The sequence below is a fragment of the Pelodiscus sinensis genome, chromosome 24 (genome assembly GCF_049634645.1).
Source record: "Pelodiscus sinensis isolate JC-2024 chromosome 24, ASM4963464v1, whole genome shotgun sequence".
NCBI classification, from domain to species: Eukaryota; Metazoa; Chordata; order Testudines; family Trionychidae; genus Pelodiscus; species Pelodiscus sinensis.
In genome coordinates this window covers 4204780-4226611 of record NC_134734.1, presented here as the reverse complement: position 1 = coordinate 4226611, position 21832 = coordinate 4204780, and the positions used below count along the sequence as shown (strand labels likewise).

Below are 21832 nucleotides of genomic sequence, written 5' to 3'. Positions count from 1 at the left end.
TTTGTGGGACCTTAGCGAGAACTCTGCCCCTCTCCCACTGCTCCTGAGGGGCTGGGGCTGCAGCTGGAGGCAGGGGGAGGGCTGTGGGACTGAGATGGAGGGGGGGCTGCAGATTGAGGGGCACTGGCAGAGCTGGGTTTATCCCCAGGGCTTCAGGTCCTCCAAGGTCACCACTCATGCTCCCTTTCATTTTTTTCCATTCCTGGGCAGAATAAATTTTATGTTTTTGCCATGTGCGGATGTGCACCACCAGTAAACACAGGCTGGAGGCTGTGGGCACTCTGCTCATCAGCGGGGCTCCATTTGAATCTTTCCTGGGTGGGCCCCCTAGCGCTCGGCGTCCAGGGATCGCTGGTAACCCTAAGCCGCAGGGCCCCTTTGGGCCTTGGGTGCGGGATGGGTGGCTCCAGCAGCTGGCTCCTCCCTCTCCCTCCCAGCTGGACCAAGTGAGAACCAAGAGGGCAGGTGAAAGAAAGGCCCCTCCCGCGCCAGGGCCCAGCCCCCTAACGCTTTGGGCGTCTCCGCAGCCCCAGCCCTCAGGGTATGTCTGCGCTGCATTCCTCCTTCCAGAGAAGAATGCAGATGCAGCAGAGCGAAACTGCAAATGAAGCGCGGATTTGAATTTCCTGTGCTTCATTTGCATAATCGCGTCCGGCCGCTTTTTCGAAATACCCTGTTTCGAGATGAACGACGCCGTGTAGACACCGTTATTTCGAGAACAAATCCTGACTCCTTCCAGAATGGGGTTGGAGGGTTTGTGTTCGAAATAACCGCATCTACACGGCGTTTTTTCTCTCGGCTGCATCTGCATTCCTCTCGAAAGAGGAGCCGCTTTCTCAGCCGAGTCGGGCCTCGTCCTTGGCTCATGCAGCAGGCGGCGGGGTCCCTGCCCTCCCAGGCCAGCGGCATTTCGGGGGGGCTGGGTAGAGCCAGCCATCTGAGCCCCCGGTGTTCTCCCCCCCCTCCATGGGCACTGGTATCTCCTCATGCATCTTCTTGGTCAGGGTGGAGCTCACTTGGCCCATGAGCAGAGGGAGTCGCTGGCCCCTAGACGTGCCAGGGCCGCCCCACACAGCCTGTTCTAGGGGAAGGGGGCAAAGGGCAGCAGCCCTGGACTACTAGCCCCCCAACTTACCATTAGACGCTGCATAAATTTCTCCTTGCACGCTGCAGCCAGAGCACGTGGGTGTGCTTGTGCATGTTGATGCACAGAGGGGGTGCATTTTTGCACAGCGTTGTGTGTGTGCATGTGCGTGTCACGGATCCTAAGTAGAGTCCTGGGGGGCGGGAAGGAGAAGTTCCTGCTGCCCTAGTGATGGGAGGGGGCAAAAGGTACTTTGCTGCAGCTGGACGACCCGTCCAGTCTGCAGCAATTTGCAGGCTTGGGCAGGAAGGAGAGTTTCAGTAATGCAAACAAGAGTGTGTTTGTTTTTCATACTTCAAATTAAGTGCAGGATAAAACTTTGCTGCCTGTTGTAACAGGAGCGAGCGTGCTGTTTGTACAGGGCTTAGTGCTATTTGTTTGCTCTTTCACACGTAAAAATTGTGTCTGCATTGTGGTTATACAGCTAATACCTTCACCAGAACAGCTACACCCAAAATTCGTGTCCGCAGCTGCATCTGGTTGCCCCCAAATGAGCTGCAAGTTTCCGCAGATATCAAGTGGCTATCCACAAATTTGCAGGGGATACAAATGTATCGGCTTTTGTATCTGCAAAAATGAGCTGAGGCTAGAAAGTGGACAGCCGTGGATTGGCAGGGCTCTCCTGGTTGGTTTTCTGCTCGGCTGCCTGGCTGGGTTTTTTAGTAGCATGGGAGAATCTGTTGATCTTGCAAGGATCTCAGGAATGGGACGAAAATGGCAGCAACTCTGCCGGAGCAGGTATTGCGGGACGGGATGGGAGCTGGTTAAAAGTAGTCCCGCACAGAGGTCTGTCGTGCAGGTATCGCTGTGGACCTTTGTGAACACGGGCTGGGGCCTGCGGTGTGTGTTGATGGCCTGTGCTCCCCCCCCCCCCCCCCCCCCAACTTGGAGCTGAGCCGGCATCTCTTCATCTTTGCCCTTAGTTCCTAAGGGAGCACAGGCCATCAACAATTTCTTTCCAAGCCTCTCTGGGCAGGCATCTCGGGGGAGCATTTTTGCACGGAGCGGTGTGTGCATGTGTCACTGATTCACGGTGCCAGCCCCGGGAGGCCCTCGTCAGCCCCCTTCAGGGTCACGCTCACGGGGGAAAACCACCTGGTGTCACCCCTCCGGGGACGGAAGGTTGGAGTATTCCACCGCCCTGCCTCACACCGGGAGACCCCCCCAGCCAATCTGACTTGGAAGCCTCGAGGAGACGTGGGCCCCCAACGGGAGCAATTTGTCCCCCAGCCCCGCAATGCGCGTGGCTCTCGGGCGAGTCCGTGGCTGGAGCTCGAAGAAAGCCCCGAGAACAGGAAGTTACAGCCTGGCCCGGCTGGGTCGCTCTGGGCGGTGATCCCTCTCGCGGTCCCGCTCCTGTCCGGCCCCGGCCCGGATAAGGACGTTAAAATGTGTGTACTTGGCTAACCGGCTAACCCCTGGATGCTTCCACCCCACGCCCAGGGAGCCAGCTGCTGCTCTGTGTTGCTGCTGGGAGCCATGCAGGGCCGCTAGGTGCCAACTATCCGGGCCGTTGGCACGCGGCCTTGTGTGGGTGTTAGTGTGTGACGTTCAGACAGGTGTGTCGCTGCCCACACCCAGGCGGGGGAGGGGTGTTAGTGTGTGACGTTCAGACAGGTGTGTCGCTGCCCACACCCAGGCGGGGGAGGGGTGCGTATGTGCTAGCGGCTGCAGGCTTCCTCTTGACCAAACTCCATTCCCAAGGGGAGGAACTGAGATTAGGCTCCGCCTCCTGTGGGGCAGCAGAGGGGCGAGGAGAAGGGCCGTCTCACAAGGTGCAGTGAAGCTGTGGGGCCCGGTCCCTGGCAGAGGGAGGGAGCTGGGGGCAGAGCAGTGTGGGGTGCAGTGAGGGATCGGAGTGCATGAGGTTCAGTGGGGATGGGGGATGCGGTGACCAGGCAGTGGGTTGCACTGGGGGAGGCACTAAACTGTGGGGTTGGGGGTGCAGTGCCCAGCCCAGAAAGAGCAGTGATGTGTGGGGTAATGTCCGCCGTGCAGTGAGTTGGGGGTACACTGGACTGTTGTGGTGTGGGGGTGCAGTGATGGGGGGGCAGTGCCCAGCACACTGGGCTGCAGTGAGGTGTGGGGTGCAGGGCCCAACACAGAGACGTATCAGGGTACAGTATCTGGTACAGGGGAAGTGAAGTTTACCCTGGCCCGGGGGGGGGAGGGGGGGACAGACAGAGCCCTGCAGTCTCTAGCTCCCCGGCTGCCCCTCCCCTTATCCCTTCCTCTTTCTGAGGACTTCCTGTCCGCCCAGTCACTTGGCTCCGTCCCCAGCACCCAGCCCCTCCCGCGGGGACGTCAGTGCCTGGCAGACACCCTCCACCAGCCTCCGCCGAACCCCAGCACCATGGGCCCCCCAGAAGCCCCGACCCTCTGCGCCCTGCTGGGCTTGGCCTGGACGCTGCTGGGTGAGTCTGACCCCTCCAGGGAGAAGCTGTCTCCCCCCCACTGTTCCCCTAAACTGCCCCAGATCTCTCCCCTCCCCCACAGTTTCCCCAGTCTTCTCCCCACAGCCCCCAGAACTATCTCCTCCCCAACCCAGCTGCCCGTTCTCCCCCCCCCAACCTGCTAACACCCAAGTTACCCTCCAGGATCTGCCTTCCCCTTTTCTCCTCCCTTTGTCAAAAGATGTCCCCCCACCCCCACCCCCCACACACACGGGGTCCCCTGACCTGCCTGGGCTGCCACAAAGTGCTTTTTCTTTAAAAAAAGGAAAGGTGCCGGTGCTCCAGGGGGGAAGTAGTTGAGCTCTGACCAGAGGTGCCGGTGCTGGTACTGCGTACTGGGCAGTACCATCACACAAAAGGCACTCGTGGAAACCAGTATCCCCAACAGCCCCCTCCCCAGCCTCCATTGCCCCCCTCCCCCCCCCGCAGCCCAGTCCTGCCTGCCACGAATGGAATCCACCCCCGCACCACAGGCCTGGCCCAGTCTGCTCCTCCCCTGCCTCCCCCCCCCGCCACCTGCCAAGCGTCCTGTCAATCACCAGCCCCCAGCACTGCAGGGGAGAGTGGTCCATTGACAAGCATGAGATGCTGGGGAATGGGGGCAGGATCGGGGGCCCCAGCTGGCATCTGGTGTCTGGTCCACGCTGCCTGTCCCACTCCCACTCTGGGCTTTCCAAGGGAAGACTTGGAGGGAGATGGGCAAGCCCAGGGCACCGGGTTTCTCTTCCTGGCTCTGGGAGGGGAGGCCGGTGGTAAGAGCAGAGGGCTGGGGAGCCAGGTTGCAGCCGGAGTGTGTGGAGCTGGGGCAGGGAGCAACTGCTCCTGGACTCGCCCCATGCATGGCCTTGCTCACATCGCTTACCCTGCTCCCTGCCTCAGTTTCCCCCAGATGAGTGGTGCTACTGGGCCAGCACAGAGGGACCTAGTAGTGGAAGTGGGTGAGGTTGGGACCACAAGCTGTCTGGCTGCCCTGTGGCTGCTCTGTCGGGCTCCTAGTTATGGGTCACCCCTCCCCCAGTTCTATGTATCCTTCCTCCTTCTGTCTCCAGCTTTTGCGTGCTTAAAAATACCCAACCACAGGACTCGGGCTTCCGGCCTCCTCAGCCCTGGCACACCCTCATTGCATTAATGTAATGGAACCCAGCCACCCTACTCTAAACACTAGACCCCGCTCCCGTCGCAGTGCCAGGGAGGGCTCCCAGCCCCCTACTCTAACCACTAGACCCCGCTCCCGTCGCAGTGCCAGGGAGGGCTCCCAGCCCCCTACTCTAACCACTAGACCCCGCTCCCGTCGCAGTGCCAGGGAGGGCTCCCAGCCCCCTACTCTAACCACTAGACCCCGCTCCCGTCGCAGTGCCAGGGAGGGCTCCCAGCCCCCTACTCTAACCACTAGACCCCGCTCCCGTCGCAGTGCCAGGGAGGGCTCCCAGCCCCCTACTCTAACCACTAGACCCCGCTCCCGTCGCAGTGCCAGGGAGGGCTCCCAGCCCCCTACTCTAACCACTAGACCCCACTCCCCTCCTAGACCTGCTAGTGATCTCAGGGTGTTAGACGTGGACAGCCGAAGGGGGCAGGCGTTGGGACAGGGCAGGGCAGGATCATGCTGTACCCCTAGCCCTGCAGTACAGGGGCTGGCACCTAGCACAGAAACCAGAGGCATGAAACTGACCACAGGCCCTGCAGGACCTAGGGACTGGGTGGGCAGGGGGAGCTGGTTTCACTGCACAAAAACTGCAAGGGAGCTACAGTCAGGAGTGACTCCGGATCGACCCCAGCCCTGCCCCCGCTGCAGTCAGGAGTGACTCTGGATCAACCCTGGGGAGCTGGGATCAGAACCAGCCCTGCCCCCGCTGCAGTCAGGAGTGACTCTGGATCAACCCTGGGGAGCTGGGATCAGAACCAGCCCTGCCCCCGCTGCAGTCAGGCATGACTCCGGATCGACCCCGGGGAGCTGGGATCAGAACCAGCCCTGCCCCCGCTGCAGTCAGGCGTGACTTCGGATCGACCCCGGGGAGCTGGGATCGGGATCAGAACCTGCCCTGCCCCCACTGCAGTCAGGCGTGACTCTGGATCGACCCCAGGGAGCTGGGATCAGAACAGTCGGAGAGATGGGAAGTGACTGGCCCGAGTTCCCATGGCCAAGCTGCCGCCCTGTCAGTCCCAGGACACGGGCACCAGGAGGCAGGGGAGGGAAGGTGTGATTGGCTCAGGGTGTGCCAGGGAGAGAGGGGCTGTGTGGAGCTGCACATATCTGCACGCTGGCCTGTGGGGCTCCAATGCTTGGCGGGCCCCGGCCCAGCACTGCTTGGGCCCATAAGAGCAATTCCTTCTCCCCCCCCCCCCCCCCCGCCTTCGCTGTAAGTAGCCAAGTAGGTCCCAGGCCCCCCGCTCTAACCACTAGTCCTCGCTCCCCTCCCAGAACCAGGAAGAGAACCCGGGAGTCCTGGCCAGCGTTCGCTGGAAGCTGAGCATTTGTGCAGCCTCTCAGGAGAGATTCAAATGCTGCCCAGTGGATGAGCAGAGCATCCACCCCTGGCAGCAAGTGTTTCTACGGGTGGTGCACACCTGTCACACAGAACAAAAGTTATCCCACACAAGGCTGGGGAAAAAATGAGCGAGAACATTAGTCCTGGCCCCCAGGACTCCCATCTCTAACCCCTAGGCTCCACTTCCCCCGCAGAGCCAGGGAACAAACCCAGCAGTCCTGGCTTCCAGCCCCCTCCATCTCTAACCACTAGCCCCCACTGCGCTCCCAGAGCCATGGAGAAGAGTCCTGCTAACTGGCCCCCATTCTATCTGTTAGACTGAGGAGACTTTGTTTTGTCTTGCAGGTTGTGTTAATGCTCAGAGAGGTAAGGAAACTCCCACCCCTTCCTTCCCTGCACCCCAGCTCACTTCCCTCCCCACCTTGCCCTGTGCCTCAGCTCCCCCAGCCTGTCCCTGCTCTCCCCCGCCCCTTCTCCACCCCCCTCAGCTCACTACCCTCTGTCCACAGGCGTGCGCACAGGGTGTGCCGGGTGTGCCTAGCCCAGCCGTCCTTAGGCATACGCCGAGCACGCAGCTGCACAGGGCACCACTATTTGTGGGGCACCACTCTGCCGGGATGGACGGTAAGCACCGGAGCCGGTGGGGGCCCAACTCCAGCAATATTTGGAGCTGGGTCTCTCCCCCGGCTCTGCCTGGAGCGTTCCCAGGCCCCCACTGCCGGCCCCCCTGTGCGCCCTCCCACCTCGGCCCCAGAGCCTTCCCCCTGGCCCCGGACTGTCCCTGCTGTGTGCAGCTTTCTGTGCGGCGGCTGCTGCTGCCATGCGCGGCGTTTGCAGGTGAGCGGGGAGGACGCCCAGGCGTGACGTGATGTCACGGCCCGGGACTTTAAAACAGCTCGGCTCCACGTTGCGCTGCTCGGCCTAGCTCCAGGTTCAGAGTCCAGGGCCCGAGTGCAGACTCCGGCCCCACAAAGTGGAAGGCAGAAGGTAGGGGAGGGGAAGGGGCTTGTGTGGAGGGGGAGAATGTGGGGGGGAGGGGGAAGAAAGGGGAAGGCACCAAGGCACAGGGTGGAGGGGAGACAAATGCCAGGGGGCCAAGTGCAGACAATGAGGAAAAGGGCAGGAGGGGAGGTGTCAGTGGGAGGGGGGACAGGGTGATGCTGGGAGAGGAGAGGAGAGAGGAAGGGCATTGGGGGCTAGAGAGGGAGGTGCTGAGAGAAGGCTTGAAAGTAGGCTGGGCATTAGGAAGGTGGGGATGGAGCGAGGCATGTGTGTGGGCCCAGAGGGGCAGGAGGGGAATGGGGGGCAGAGGGTGGTGAGGGGGTGGGCTTCAGGGAAAAAGAGGGCAAAGGGCGCAGGGGCAGTGAGGGAAGGGGGAGGCACCAGGAACGTGCAGGGGTAAGGGAAGGTGCAGGTGCCAGGGGATTCTGGGGGTGAAGCAGAAGGGCAGACACCTGCAGGGGAGGGACCAGCACCAGAGGAGAGAGGCAGGGCGGGTGTGTAGAGGGAGGTGTTGGAAGAGGGGATGAGGAGGGTAGCGCACATGATCAGAGTGGGGCTACTGGAGGAGTGGGCCCAGGGGTGGGAGAGAAGGGCTGGTGGAGGGGGGCATGTCTCAGGAAGGGTGAGGGCGGTGAGAAGGGCAGGAGTCAGGACAGCAGAGGAGGGTGAGAGGTTGGGGGCAGCAGGCACCAGGGGAGCTGATGGAGCAAGGGGAGGAAACATGGCAGCAGAGGGAAAAGGTAAAGGTTTATGAGACACATTTACATTTTAAGTTGATGTAAGTTTTACGTGTGAAAGAGACATTTTTTCACGTCCCTGGTGATGCAACATGTCAGCTGCGTTAGTGTAGATAATATCATGACCTAGTAAGAGAAGGGCAGTTATTCTGGTGGATTGAGTGCAAAAATAGAGTCAGTAACTTCTGAACTAGCTAGGTTTGCTGCTGACTCTGTGTCTGCCCTCAGATAAGATTATCAACACGCTGTGTTGCTTTGATCATTGGTAAAATGGGAATTAAGCAACAAAGAAAAGAAAGAAATATATAAAGTACTGTGTCCAAGTCAAGATCAGTCCAATGCTTTACAGAACAAAAGTCATGATAAAACGAATTCATTTGAAAAGCAGTATCCCATTTTTCTGTTTGACTGTAACCTACAGTAGTAATAGTGAAATATTGTTAAACTTGCTTGATTTTTTTGTCTTCATTATCATGGGGAGGAGGGAAGGCTTGTGATGTGGAAACACAGGCATTGCCCTAGTAGATCAGATTATATCTAGTAGACCATTATATCTAGGATCTGGCTACTATCAGAGATACAGGACTTCAGAAGAAGCTGCAAGGAGCCCTGTAGTAAACAACTTTGTGGTCATAGAAGGACATTTCTTCCCAATCAAAGTTATTGACTGTTGGGTTGAAATATGGGGATTTATAGCCCGTCTAAATGCCAGACTTCAGATTGGGTTAGTAAACCGAGGCATTGTATTGTGGAAGCTTTTTCATGTTGGCTTTTTGTTCTTCAAAATCTGTTTGACTTTTTTTTTTAAAAGTCAGTCTCTAAATATTTGCTGAGAGCACCTCAGAAATGACCACTGAGGTCAGTGCTCTTGGGTTAATTGCCTGCATTTGCAGAATGTGAAGCAATCTCTCTGAGGCGAGAGCTACTCTGTGGGTACTAACTCATCTCCTCAGCGATAATTCTCCCAATGTCCATGTTAATTATAGCATTGCTTGTGAGTATGTAGAAAAGGAGAGGGATCAGATGATATGGCTCAACACAAGGTACTCATTGTCATGCCTCATTTCAGCATTACACACAAATGGGTTTTTGAGTTAACCCTAGGAATCTTCCCTACAAGTGGGGGGAAAAAAGCCAATGCCAAATTCTAAAGCAGAGCATCTGAACCTTGCGAGAAGCCTGGCAGTAGGAACCGAACAGAGCTCATGTGGATTGAAACCACACAAAGGGGAGCTAAGTCCAGATAGCACCTGCACCAGTGATCTCCAACCTTTTTACACCCAAGAGCACTTTTTAAATCTCAGAACAAGTGAAGATCTACTGCCCCATCCTCCCCCCCCCCCCCGACCCCATCCCTTTCTTGAAGCCCCACATCTCCTCCCTCACCCCATGGCTGTGCTGCTCCATGTCCATGTGTCTCTCCCCCACAGACTGCACCAGCTGCCCTCAGATGAGCGGGGGGGTGATCGCAGGTCTCGTTGTGGGGGACCTGCTGCTGACGCTCCTCATCGCCCTGGCTGTCTACTGCCTGGCCAGCAAGATCCACGGCCGCAGAGGAGCAATGGGCACCACACCGGGTATATGTGGTGTAGGGCAGGGCCCAGGAGATGGAATTGGGGATGGGGATGGGGGAGGGGGAGGGGACCACACAGGGTGTGGGGCAGGGCCCAAGGATGGGTTTGGGGGCATGGAGGGCATAGGGACATGGGGAGCTCTCAGGGTGTAGGACAGGGGAGGAATTGGGGGGCTAGCCAGGATGTGGGGAGAGCTGTCAGGGCTGGGGGGGGCTGCAGATGTGAGGGGAGGGGACAAGAAGGAGACACCTGGGATGGGGGGGGCTCCCAGCAAGAAAGGGGCTCCAAGGTTGAGTGGGACTGTCCGGGGGGGGGGGGGGGGGTCTCTACTGCTGCCTGCTGGCAGGTTGAGCCCTGCTCTGCCCTTGTTTGTCTGTCCCTGCTCACTGCCTGTTCAGACATTTCTTTCTCTCCGTCCCCAGAGGAAGTCAAGAAGTCCCACGGCCCGGAGGCGGAGTCACCGTACCAGGTGAGCATGACCTGGCTCTCTCCCCTGGCCCCAGCCTCCACAGTGGGTGATGCAGGTTGTCTTGGCCGTGTGTCAGTGTCCCTGCATTGACCAGAGTGCATGGGGATTCACCTTCAGCTGCAACCACTAGCTGGCAGGAGTCTTGGCTCCCAACTGATACTAATGATAATGATCATTAGCCCTGTCACTTACTATCTGCCCCCAGATCCCGCCTGGAGAGGGGAGGAAAACAGAGTTAGCCCTGTTTATATATGGAGGCACAGATCAGAATGTGATTTGCTTTGAAGTGGTGGCGGAGTGAGGGGAGGGATAGAGCCAGGACACCTGACTAGCTCTAGCCACTAGCCCAGGCCACACTCCCCTGCGTGGAATAGAACCCAGGAATCCTGACTCCCAGCAGTTCCCCTCCCCTATTAACCACTTGACCCCTCTCCCTTCCTAGCTCTGGGAACAAATTGCAGGAGTGACGGCTCCCAGCCCTTATGCTGCTTTAGCCTCTAGACCTTACTAGGGGAGGAGCCTCCCAGCATTCTAGATCTCCCTTGCTTCCCGGGGTGCTAGATCTAGATCTATCCATGGTGAAGCTGGTAGTGGTTGGGGCTTGAACCCTTGACCATTGGGGGAGGATACCTTATCCATTAGGCTCTTGAGGAGCCCCCAGACCTCCCTGCATTCTGGGTCTGTCCTATGTCCCAAGGGTGCCAGGTCCCTGTTGGGTGAGAGTGGGGCTTGAACTCTTCATCTCTGGCTCTGAAGACTGGTCTCTTAGCCACTGAAGGAGCCCCCCGACTGCCCTACATTCTGGGCCCCCCTTATTCTGCCTTTGTTCTAGGGGTGCCGGGTCCATCCATTGCCAAGACCTTACTGTCCTCCCCAGCAGTCCCGGCTCCCAAGAACCTCTCTGATGCTCTTTCCACTTCCCTTGTAGGAACTCCAGGGTCAGAGGATGGATGTTTACAGTGAGTTGAAGAAGGGAGGAGCCAATTACTAAAGCCCCGTCTCGGTCCGGCGCCCATTCTGCATCCAAGCGGCTGGTGCCAGGGTGTCCAATCCATGTGGCCTTCACTGTTCATCTCCATGTCACCTGCTCTGAGCCCTGCAAACATGCAGCCCCCCAGCTCTCCAGCACTGGCTACACCCGGGTCTCAGGAGAGAGCTCATCTGCAGCGCCTCAGTCTGCTGCAATCCCCAGGTCACGGGCCTGGCTTGACTCTGGCTGAGCAGGTTACAAAGCCCCTGATCCTGATTGTGGGTTTACCATCTTAACAAATTCCCCATGCCCCCCAGCACACACCCTGAGATCCCTACCCTGCGCCTGATCACAGCCAGCGCCTCCTAGAGGGGAAAGGCCCCATGTCCCACACATTGGGGCGAGGTGAGGGTAGTGTCTGCTACGAATGTCTATCCTGCCGTGGTGAGGATGGTGGGAGAAGTGGGATCAGCTAGCTGCTGGGAAGGGGGGAGTCAATTGGGAATTTCATTGGGAGTTTCCTTCTTGGGTCTTATTCTCATTGACACAATTTCAGCTTTGACAACGTTGTTTGCTTGGACATTTCCTTACCTGCTATTTTTTCCGTTAAATTTATTGGGTGGATATTAACAAAGTGTTTTGGCTGGACATTTCCAAAGTTGCTTTTTGCTGTATTGAAATTTGTCCTGTTTCAATTTTAAAGAAAATTTTAACTTGTGAATGTGTCTTTGTTTTTCTCTTTTCTTGTTACTGGTCCCAGGTCAGTAGTAAAAGGTTTTTTCACTGGGAGGTTTCTTGATTGCTAGCTGTTCCTGGTTAAAGCTATTGATACAATTTCCACATTAGCAAAGCTTTTCCACTGGGAATTTCCCAGATTAAGTTGGCTGGCCTTGAAGTGTTTGATATGATTTCAAGTTTAATAAAGGTTATTTGCCACAAGTCTCCTCAGAGGCAGATGCCTCTCTGCATAAGATGAGCCATTGTCATGAGGTGTTATGTGTGTTTGTTACTCTGCTGCCTCACCCCAGAGGTGGCTGCATCTCAGTACCAGGTGAGCCATCTCTGTAGATAAGATTGCTAAGGTGCTGGAGTCCCCTAGATGGTAAAGACTGTCCCTTTCCTGCCATCTGAGCCAGCCAGCCCCCACTCTAGTGCTGGATTGGAGCTGGCGCCCTATAGAGAGGTTCTGAGCTGCATAGCATGGGGGCACAGTAGGGGAGTGCTGAAAGTCACAATAAAGCAACACTGGAGTCAAAGAGGCCCCACTTGTTTTAATAGGAAAGCTGGAGAGAAGTCAAACCGCTTAAAGCCCCAAATCCTTAGCTGCTCTCATAGGATCTGGTGAGGGGAAAAGGGCGGGTGTCTTTGGGCAGGGCAGCACACCAAAAGTTAGCGCTTCCTCAGCTTTGGCTCTGGCGCTCACCAGCTTCTTTCATTGCCCCAGGATCTGGCATGTCCCTCTGACGATCTGGAGTTTCCCCACGAAGCCTGCCCTCCCCCTCCTGAATTCTGCACCCCCTGAGCTGGTGCCAGAATCCCCCCCTCCAGGGTTCAGACCCCCCAAAAACAACCCCCTAAGGGGAATGTGAGCCCCCCAAACTACTGCCTTTTACATTCACCCCTAAATGGGAGAAAGTCCTTCGGATTGGCCATGAAACCAGGAATCTCTGGTTACCCTAAGACTCAGGTTTGGGGTGCAATTTTGTTACCAAACAGCAGAGGCAGACAGGGAGCCAAGATTCAACTTGACTGCACCCCAGATCCCTAACCACATCAGGCCCCCAATATGATGCCTCCTAGAGGGGGAAAGTCCCCATTCTCTGTCTCACCTGAGCCAATCCAGTCCCCAGACCTGGGGTGGATTGGGGCCAGGGCTCCCTCAAATTTCCCATGCTCTCCACCCCACAACCCAGGATCCCCAGGCTGGGGCCTGATCAGAGCCAAAACCTCAGAGAGGAAAGGCCCTATGCCCACGTTGGGGTGCGGTAGGGGTGGTATCTGCTGAGAATGTCTATCCAACAGTGGTGAAGATGGAGGCAGCGGTGGGATCAGCTAGCTGCTGGCGGGGTGGGGGGATCAATTCACTCTTCCAGGCATATTCATATAAACCTTCTGCTCTTCTGCAGAGAGAGACAAGCAAAGAGCATTTGTTAGCAAACAGCTGGGGATTGGGGGAGTGGGGGTATTCTGGCAGGGGGGCAGAGGGTGGATGGGGGGGAAGGATCCACTGCGGGAAGGGGTGATGTGGGGCACAGGGGCTGGTGTGCGGGGGTATCCCAGGAACAAAAGGTGGAGGTGGCACGGGGCAATCCCTGCAGCGGGGGAGGGGGCAGTAGGCTGGGGGGGGGGGTCCTGAGGGTGGGGGGAGGGGCCTCCAGTCCCCCCCACTCACCCCGGCTGCCTGTGGGTTTGCTGTAGCGCTGGGAGCAGTAATAGACCCCGGCGATGAGGAGCAGGGTGAAGCTGAGGTCTCCGACCACCAGGCCCACGATGACGGGCGTCCCGATCTGGTAGCAATCCCCGCACGGCCCTGCGAGGGAGCGGCCGTCAGCCCAGACCCCAGCAGCCATAGGCAGCAGAGCCAGTGCGGGGGGGAGGGGTCGGCAGGGGGCGCAGGGCTGCGCGGAGCGGGGGGCCGGCAGGGGGCGCTGGGCTGCGCGGAGCGGGGGGGTCGACAGGGGGCGCTGGGCTGCCCGGAACGGGGGGGTCGGCAGGGGGCGCTGGGCTGCGCGGAACGGGGGGGTTGGCAGGGGGCGCTGGGCTGCGCGGAACGGGGGGGTTGGCAGGGGGCGCTGAGCTGCGCGGAACGGGGGGTCGGCAGGGGGCGCTGGGCTGCGCGGAGCGGGGGGTCGGCAGGGGGCGCTGGGCTGCGCGGAGCGGGGGGGTCGACAGGGGGCGCTGGGCTGCGCGGAGCGGGGGGTCGGCAGGGGGCGCAGGGCTGCGCGGAACGGGGGGTCGGCAGGGGGCGCTGGGCTGCGCGGAGCGGGGGGGCCGGCAGGGGGCGCTGGGCTGCGCGGAGCGGGGGGGGGGTCGGCAGGGGGCGCAGGGCTGCGCGGAACGGGGGGTCGGCAGGGGGCGCAGGGCTGCGCGGAACGGGGGGTCGGCAGGGGGCGCAGGGCTGCGCGGAGCGGGGGGGGTCGGCAGGGGGCGCTGGGCTGCGCGGAACGGGGGGCCGGCAGGGGGCGCAGGGCTGCGCGGAGCGGGGGGCCGGCAGGGGGCGCAGGGCTGCGCGGAGCGGGGGGCCGGCAGGGGGCGCAGGGCTGCGCGGAGCGGGGGGGGTCGGCAGGGGGCGCTGGGCTGCGTGGAGTGGGGGGGCCGGCAGGGGGCGCTGGTTTGCGCGGAGCGGGGGGGTCAGCAGGGGGCGCAGGGCTGGCGAGCGGGGCGAGCGGGTGTGTTTGCTGCCCCCTGCCGGGGAGGCTGAGCCCGGTGCTGTGTGTGTGTGTGGGGGGGGGGTCCCTCTTCTCTATCCCCTCCCCCCCGCGGGTCTCTGGTCTCACTCACCCTGCCCCTGGGCGGAGACGGTGCCGGCTGCGGAGAGAAAACAGGGGGTGAGTCCCGCTCCGGGCGCTTCTAGGGGTGTTTGCCCCGCAGCATCCTCGTCCCTCCCCCGCTTCCCCCCCCCCCCCCCCCGCCGCGCAGCCATCCCCTGCCGGGGCAGGAACGGGAGTAAGAAACAAAGAAACTCCCTCCCCAGACGCTCCTGTCAGCTGAGAGTCACCTGGCTGCCTCCCGCCCCCCATGGCCCCTCCCTGCCGGGTCCCCCCCAAGCCCTGCCGGTGCCCCTCACTCGGACCCGCAGCCCCTGCCAACCCACGCCTGCCCCCCCCCCCCCGCTCGGCCCTGCAGCCGCCTCGCTGGTGGGGGTTCAGGCAGCCAATATGTGGGGCTGAGCGGTGGGGAATGGCCATGGGGGGGGGGCAGGGGTACACGCGATCCCCCCTCCCTGCATCTCGGGTTCCAAAGAGGAAGCGAAAGTGGCGGCGGTGGCCCAGCCTGGGGCTTGCGCAAGGGGCTGCGACAGCAGCGGGTGTCACCCCCCTCATTTCCCCCCCCTTCCCTGGGAAATTCGGCCCCACTCGCTCCCTGCCCAGGCCAGCCTCTGCCTCCCGCCCAGCCCCCCTATGTCACTGTCCTGGACTCCCGGGGTCCCTTAGTGCTGTCAGCGGAGTGGGGGGACGGGCTGGGAGCCAGGACTCCTGGTTCTCTCCCTGGGACTGGTGGGAGGGGAGCGAGGTCTAGTGGGTAGAGCCCAGGGAGCCTGGACTCCTGGTTCTCTCCCTGGGACTGGTGGGAGGGGAGCGAGGTCTAGTGGGTAGAGCCCGGGGAGCCTGGACTCCTGGTTCTCTCCCTGGGACTGGTGGGAGGGGAGCGAGGTCTAGTGGGTAGAGCCCGGGGAGCCTGGACTCCTGGTTCTCTCCCTGGGACTGGTGGGAGGGGAGCGAGGTCTAGTGGGTAGAGCCCGGGGAGCCTGGACTCCTGGTTCTCTCTCTGGGACTGGTGGGAGGGGAGCGAGGTCTAGTGGGTAGAGCCCGGGGAGCCTGGACTCCTGGGCCTGGTTCTCTCCCCGGTTCTGGTGGGAGGGGAGCGAGGTCTAGTGGGTAGAGTCCGAGGAGCCTGGATTCCTGGTTCTGTCCCCGGGACTGGTGGGAGGGGAGCGAGGTCTAGTGGGTAGAGCCCGTGGAGCCGGGACTCCTGGGTTCTCTCCCCAGTGGCCAGGCCGACACTCACCAAGGAGGAAGCAGAGGAAGGGCAGGGCAGCGCCCCACATGATGAGCCAGCCCCAGGCAGGCCTGCAGGCCCCACAGCGCAGCCCCTCTCCGCTCCACAGCCAACAGGCGACTGCTGCAGGGTCATGACGTTCTCAGGGGGCCCGGCACCCCCCGCAGTGACCCACATCCGGGGCAGAGCAAGGCCCAGGCAGCCCCATGGCACAACCGAGGGCTGTGTGGGAGGGGAGAGCCTGGGACTGAGTCACATTTCCCAGCCAGCAGCTGCTGCGACCACCCCCTGTTGTAACCACTAGCCCTCACTTCCCGCTCCAAGTCAGAGACAACCGAGGAGGCCTGGCCGCCCTCCTGCTGCTGTAACCCCAAAACCCACTGGCTCTGATGGGGCTCTGGGCTGATTTCCCCCCACCGGGCTCTGCAGCCGCTGGGCACCCGCCCCTGGTGCCCTCGCACCTGCAGGGAGCGGGTCTCCAGGTTGGCTCTGGCTTTGAAACGTGCTGGGACAGGACGCCCCACCTGCCCCAGAGATGCCTGGCGCTGGCCTCTCTGGCCCTTCACAGACCCCAGCTGCCCCTTCGCCCAACCCCCACCCTGCCCCATGGCAGACACCACCTAGCCCAGGCAGCGCCCTGAGACGTGCCAGGCCTCCTTTCCTCTGGCCCCACAGCCCGGCCGGGGATCTGTGCAGAGCTGCTCCTAGACCCCCCATGGGGCACGGCCCCCTCCCCGCCCCCCAGCTCTACCACGCTGCTCCAACTAACACACCGGGCAGCAAGTCTGAAAAGTCTGGTGGGGGAGGGGCTGTCGTTGTATGGGCAAGGCAAAGCCCCAAGCACTGGGATGAGCCCATGGGACATCTGGTGCCGCTGCACAGGGGGCAGAGTTAAGGTTGTTGGGATGTGCCCCCAGGGAGAACTCAAGCCACGCCCCATTCCCGCGCTGCAGGGTTCCTCTCTTGGGCTCGACGCGATTTATTCGCACAAGCCACAAACGTCTTTCCTCACCCGGCTCCCGCCCTCTGCATTGTCGAGAGCGGCCCTGGAACCACAACAAGTGTCGGCCCCGCCCAGCCCCAGCGAGCGCCGCCGCTGCACCAGGCTCAGCCCGCAGCTTTCCGGCGGAGGCTCGTGAAGGGGGTGAGGCGGCCGGGACTTCCATGTCCCATTTCCAGGGCCCAATGTGGGTGACCGAGTTACTGACGGTCGCTTTGGCTTCCGGAGCGGTGGAAGTGCCCTAAAAATATGGGGGTCCCAGGCACCCTCCTATGCCATGCTCTGAGGCCCCACCCCTTCTCCCTGAGACTCCGCCCTCAACCCTCCTTTTCCCAAGACATCACCCCGACTCATTCCTCTCCATCTATCTCCCCATCACTCACCTGCACAGATGGTTAAAAAGTGGGGGTCGTGACCCCTGAGGCCCCCCCCCATTCCAGTGCCCCTGGCTGGATTGTCCCTTGCTGGGAATGTCTTGAGCCAGAGTAGGAGTTTTGCTAACAGGAAGAACTAGGGGGGGGGGGGGGTGCCTCAGGCAGGACACAGGACAGGAGTGTCTGTCACCAGGCGTCCTTAGATCCCAAAGGCCCCTCTGATGGCAGCTGGGCTCACTGGGAAACAGGTTGAGCCCAGCTTGGAAGCGTCACCTTTGAAATGCTCTCAGTCCCGTCCCCCGTCCCCCAATTAAAATAATTGAGAACTGAAATAAAAGTCAGACACTGGGCAGGTAAATGAATGAGCCCTTGATTGGACTTCTGCAATCCACGGGCATATTCTTGCAGTCGGAGGCAATCCCAGCTGGGATCAATCCACCGTAGCCCCATTGGAGTGAATAGAGGGGATCCCAGCTGACTCACAGGGCTGTGAATCCATTGGAGTCAATGGGGCCTGTTCCCAACTGGGTGAATGGGCCGTAGCTCCATTGGAGTGAATGGAGCAGACGCTGGCTGGGCTCAAAGCTGCAGAAAATACAGATTTTTTTCTTTAAAAAGAGTCACATTGCTGGGAGAGGAGCCAGCTGCCCTGAGTGTGACCAACACAGCAACACGCCTGAGTCTGCAGACAGCCTGAGCCCGTTGCTCACCTCTAAGGGGAATTAATTCGTAGCCCGTCTGCTCTGAGGCCCTGCAGCCCACCAATCGGCTCTCTGAGGCAGGAGGGGGAGAGCACCCCCACCCGGGCACAGACCCCTGGATGCCCAGGCACATACCAGGTCCCACTCTCCCACCAATGCCCCTCCAGATGGAGGGTATAGATCCTAGAGGTACAGCAGGGAAACAGGCAGTGTCAGCCCTGCCTGATTTGGGCATGATTTATCTCACGAAGTTTTGGAAGGTCACATCAGAATCATTTGCATATTCAAGGAAAACTCCACAGAGGTGGGGAAGGGGTGGGAGGAGGAAGCATTTTCTGGGCTCAGAAAAAGTTCAAGCCCCTGAATATACTTTGGGGCCTGATGTTTGGATTTCCAGTGACTCACCCCCTCCTCACCCCACAACCCAAACCCAAACCAAACCAAACCAAACCAATTGTCCAGTGAAATGAATTACCCTTCTGTGCAAAACTGCCCAAAATTGGGGGAGGGAGGAGCTTTTTGGTTTGTAGCTTTTTCTTAAGCAAAATCTGGGACATTTCACCTCAACAGTGACCTCACCGACACTGTGTGTGTGTGTGTGTACACCGCAGCCTTCTTGTGCAAGAAGCTTTTTGATCTTTCACAAAAACTTCTTGTGCAAGAGCACGTCCATGCTGCAAAAGTGCATCGGAAAAGCAATGTGCTTTTGCTCAAGAGAGCATCCAGTCTGCATGAACACTCTCTAGAAAGAAAGCTCTGATTACTCTGCACAGAATGGCCACCAGGGCACCTGTGCTTATTTCGATAGGCTGTTTAAAGGGCTCGTCTACACTGGCCCCTTTTCCGAAAGAGGCATGCTAATTTCACAGGTCGTAATAGGGAAATCCGCGGGGGATTTAAATATCCCCTGCGGCATTTAAATAAAAATGTCCGCCGCTTTTTTCCGGCTTTTAGAAAAGCCGGAAAAGAACGTCTACACTGGCCCCGATCCTCCGGAAAAAAGCCCTTTTCCGGAGGATCTCTTATTCCTACTTCAAAGTTTTTTGTACTTCAAAGTAGGAATAAGAGATCCTCCGGAAAAGGGCTTTTTTCCAGAGGATCGGGGCCAGTGTAGACGTTCTTTTCCGGCTTTTCTAAAAGCCGGAAAAAAGCGGCAGGCATTATATCCCCCGCGGATTTCCCTATTACGACCTGTGAAATTAGCATGCCCCTTTCGGAAAAGGGGCCAGTGTAGACGTAGCCTTTTTGCGTGAAACCCCCCCATTGCCCATCCACACACACTGTTTTGGGCAATAACTCTTGCGCAAAAAGGAGTTATTCCTCATAAAAAGAAGAATACCTCTACCACAAAAAACCCTCTGTTCTGTCGATTCACTGTAAATTGTCTTGCGCAAAAACACGCTTGAGGTGTGGGCGCGCCGCGAGTTTTTGTGCAAAAACTCTGCAGTGTAGAGTTAGCCTGGGTCAGTCCTCTTCGGTGTGAGTGAGTCAGCACATTGCTTCTGCTACCTAGAATTGGTACTTCCCAATGTGTCAAAGGCCCTGTGATAATGGAGTTTTTCCTTTAACTTCAGAGGAGGTGAAATAACTAAGGCGCCACACAATGGAAAAGACAGACATTGAAGACAACATTACAAGTGTCTAGGAGCTAGACTAATGCTCCACTTTAAAAAATGATACCACCGCCCTCCCTGCACTCAGTTTGGGTATCTAGTCTCGGGCAGTTCCACAGACCTTGTCTTCCCATCTGGCCCCAGTCCCCACACTCACACTGGACTTGTATCTGCAGCGCTGGGGATGGGACTGTGCGTATTTCATTGGCAGCCTGGCAGAGATAGGAACCCGAATGCTCGTCCCCCTTGGCTTCACCTTCAGCCTGTGCTCCGGCTCCTGGTGCAGCTGCTGTCCATTCTCACTCCAGTTATTCGTGCCTCCACCCTGCTCCTGCAGCACAGCGCCCCCTGGTGCCTCCACCCTGCTCCTGCAGTCCAGTGCCCCCTGGAGCCTCCACCCTGCTCCTGCAGCACAGCGCCCCCTGGTGCCTCCACCCTGCTCCTGCAGTCCAGTGCCCCCTGGTGCCTCCACCCTGCTCCTGCAGCACAGCGCCCCCTGGTACCACCACCGCTGCAGTACAGCGCCCCCTTGTGCCTCTGTGCCACTTCTACAGTACAGCACCCTCTGGTACCTGCACCCCACCCAGCCTGCAATGCCCCCTAGTGATCCCACCCTTCCCCCTGCAGCACATCATCCCAAAGTGCCTGGGAAAGATTGCATCTCTCCAGGAGCAGAGGTCTATTGATTGGGCCCCAATGCCTCAGCAAGGCACAGGGGCGCTGTGCTGCAGGGGACTGGGGGCCCTTCCCTGGTAGGCAGGGCTGGCCCAGGTACACAAGCCTGGCATAGGGGGCGCTGTGCCCCAGCGCAATAGGAAGGTCACTAATTGCTCAGGATAGCCCAGTCCAGACGTGTGACTGGCCAAGGGCACAGCCTGTAGGAAGCGAGGGTGCCCGGGTAGAGGGGCTGGGTGGACCAGACCAGCCCACCTGGAGCCTCAGCCCTGTCCATACAGAGGGGCCCGTCTCTGGCCCAGCGTCTCTGGCCCACGTGGGCACAGAAAGGGTCACAGCGAGTGGCTGAGCAACAGGTCCCTTGGCCCCGCTGGGCTGGGGCTGTTCCCAGGACAGCGTGGACCCTTGGGCTGGGGTTTGCCCCGGTGGCTGTCACCCTGTCCACCCCCGGGAAATATGGCCAGAGGGGGAATCCGCTGCATTCTAAATTCAGCCCCTGGCTTCAGGGGAGTGAGATGAGGAAGCAAGAAACTGGGGGCCCTGGTTTCACAGGCAGATCTGAGCCCCCCTCACAGGGCTGCCCCCGATTCAGTCTATTGGCCCCTCTCTGTGCCTGGCCTGGCCCAGCCGTGGCATCAGCAGATCTCCTGCAGCAGCAGGATCAGGAAAGCTGGATGGGGTGTTTACAGCACCGCACCACAGACACCCCTCCACAGAACTGGGGAGTGAAGCACAGTGTGATAGGAGCAGGACAAAGCCCCCCGTACTAACCACTAGTCTCCCCTCCCAGCACGGGGAATAAAACACTGCAGACCTGATTCTCAGTCCTACCCCACTCCCCTCCCCAAGCTAGGGTAGAAACCCGGGAGTCCTGCTCTAACCACTAGACTCCACTCCCTTCCCAAACCACGGTAGAAGCCAGGAGTCCTGGCTCTCCTTCCCCTCCTGCTTTAACAAAGAGACTTCACTTCTCCCCAGGGATGGAACCCAGGAGTCCTGGCTCTGAGCCCTCCCCCACTGGGCACCCATCTCTTCCGAGATCCGGAGAGAGAACCCAGGAGTCCTGGCTGCCAGTCCCTTGCTCTAACCACTCATCCCTACTTCTGCCCATGGGGGCAGACAGCACATGCTGGGGGTGGTGTGATCGCTGCTCTTAACACCCTCTTCTACACTGTGTCTCTGGCACGGGGACCCTGCACCCCAGGGATCTTGCTGGCCCCTGTCGCTGATGTGGACTGTTCTAACAGGCAGAGGGACAATTCAAACTGAGCCTGGCTGAGCTCCCCGTGATCACGCGCACCCCTAGGGCCAAGTGCGCACAAGTGTTTGGGCTAGGAACTGCGACTGCTTTGTATAAAGGGCTTTTAGAAAAAAAATACCCAGCGCTCGCATTTTATTCCCAGTCGCCAGCGGGGGGGGGGGGGGGGGCTGTTGGCTGATTGACCCCAGCGGAGCTACGGCTCATTGGCTGTAGGGGAGCCTGACAACCCCGTCTTGACCAGAATAAGAATGTCTGTGTTGTCCAGCTCTGCGCTGGCCGGACTAACGATGGCTGCCTTGACCAACGTGCAGCTTCTAACAAAGCAAGCCAGGCCTGATCCAAGCCTAGTGTTACGTAGGCCAGGCCAAGGAGGGGAGAGCTTTGAGAGTCAGGAGTGCTTTAAACCCGGGTGGCCAACCCAGTTAACAGAGACAAAACAGAGGTGAAAAAAATGCAAAGAACCGCACCAGAATTGTCAAGCAAGGAAACCAGCTTAGGCTTTTTGGCCATATCAGGCTTCCATCAATGGCCACCATCCTGGGTGATATTTTGAATCCACCCTGGTGAGCACAGGGGAGCTGGGGGTGGGGGTCAGGGGAAGGTGCAGGAGTAGCTTCATGAGCCACACTTTTGGGGGGGAAGAGCTGCATGCGG

General features: G+C 59.4%; 2 protein-coding genes across 2 annotated transcripts; one reads left to right on the top strand and one right to left on the bottom strand.

Moving 5' to 3' along the window:
• The first annotated feature begins 3062 nt into the window (after window positions 1-3062).
• TYROBP (transmembrane immune signaling adaptor TYROBP) lies at window positions 3063-11811 on the top strand. The gene is made up of 5 exons (XM_075908181.1): window positions 3063-3558; window positions 6429-6449; window positions 9253-9399; window positions 9819-9865; window positions 10794-11811. Exons 1-5 carry the CDS (start codon window positions 3498-3500, stop codon window positions 10854-10856), a joined length of 339 nt encoding a protein of 112 aa, XP_075764296.1. The 5' UTR covers window positions 3063-3497; the 3' UTR covers window positions 10857-11811.
• A 279-nt stretch (window positions 11812-12090) lies between these two features.
• On the bottom strand, window positions 12091-15756 carry HCST (hematopoietic cell signal transducer). The gene is made up of 4 exons (XM_075908182.1): window positions 15564-15756; window positions 14337-14363; window positions 13228-13365; window positions 12091-12955 (listed from the first exon to the last, which is right to left on the bottom strand). Exons 1-4 carry the CDS (start codon window positions 15601-15603, stop codon window positions 12912-12914), a joined length of 249 nt encoding a protein of 82 aa, XP_075764297.1. The 5' UTR covers window positions 15604-15756; the 3' UTR covers window positions 12091-12911.
• Window positions 15757-21832: the final 6076 nt, after the last annotated feature.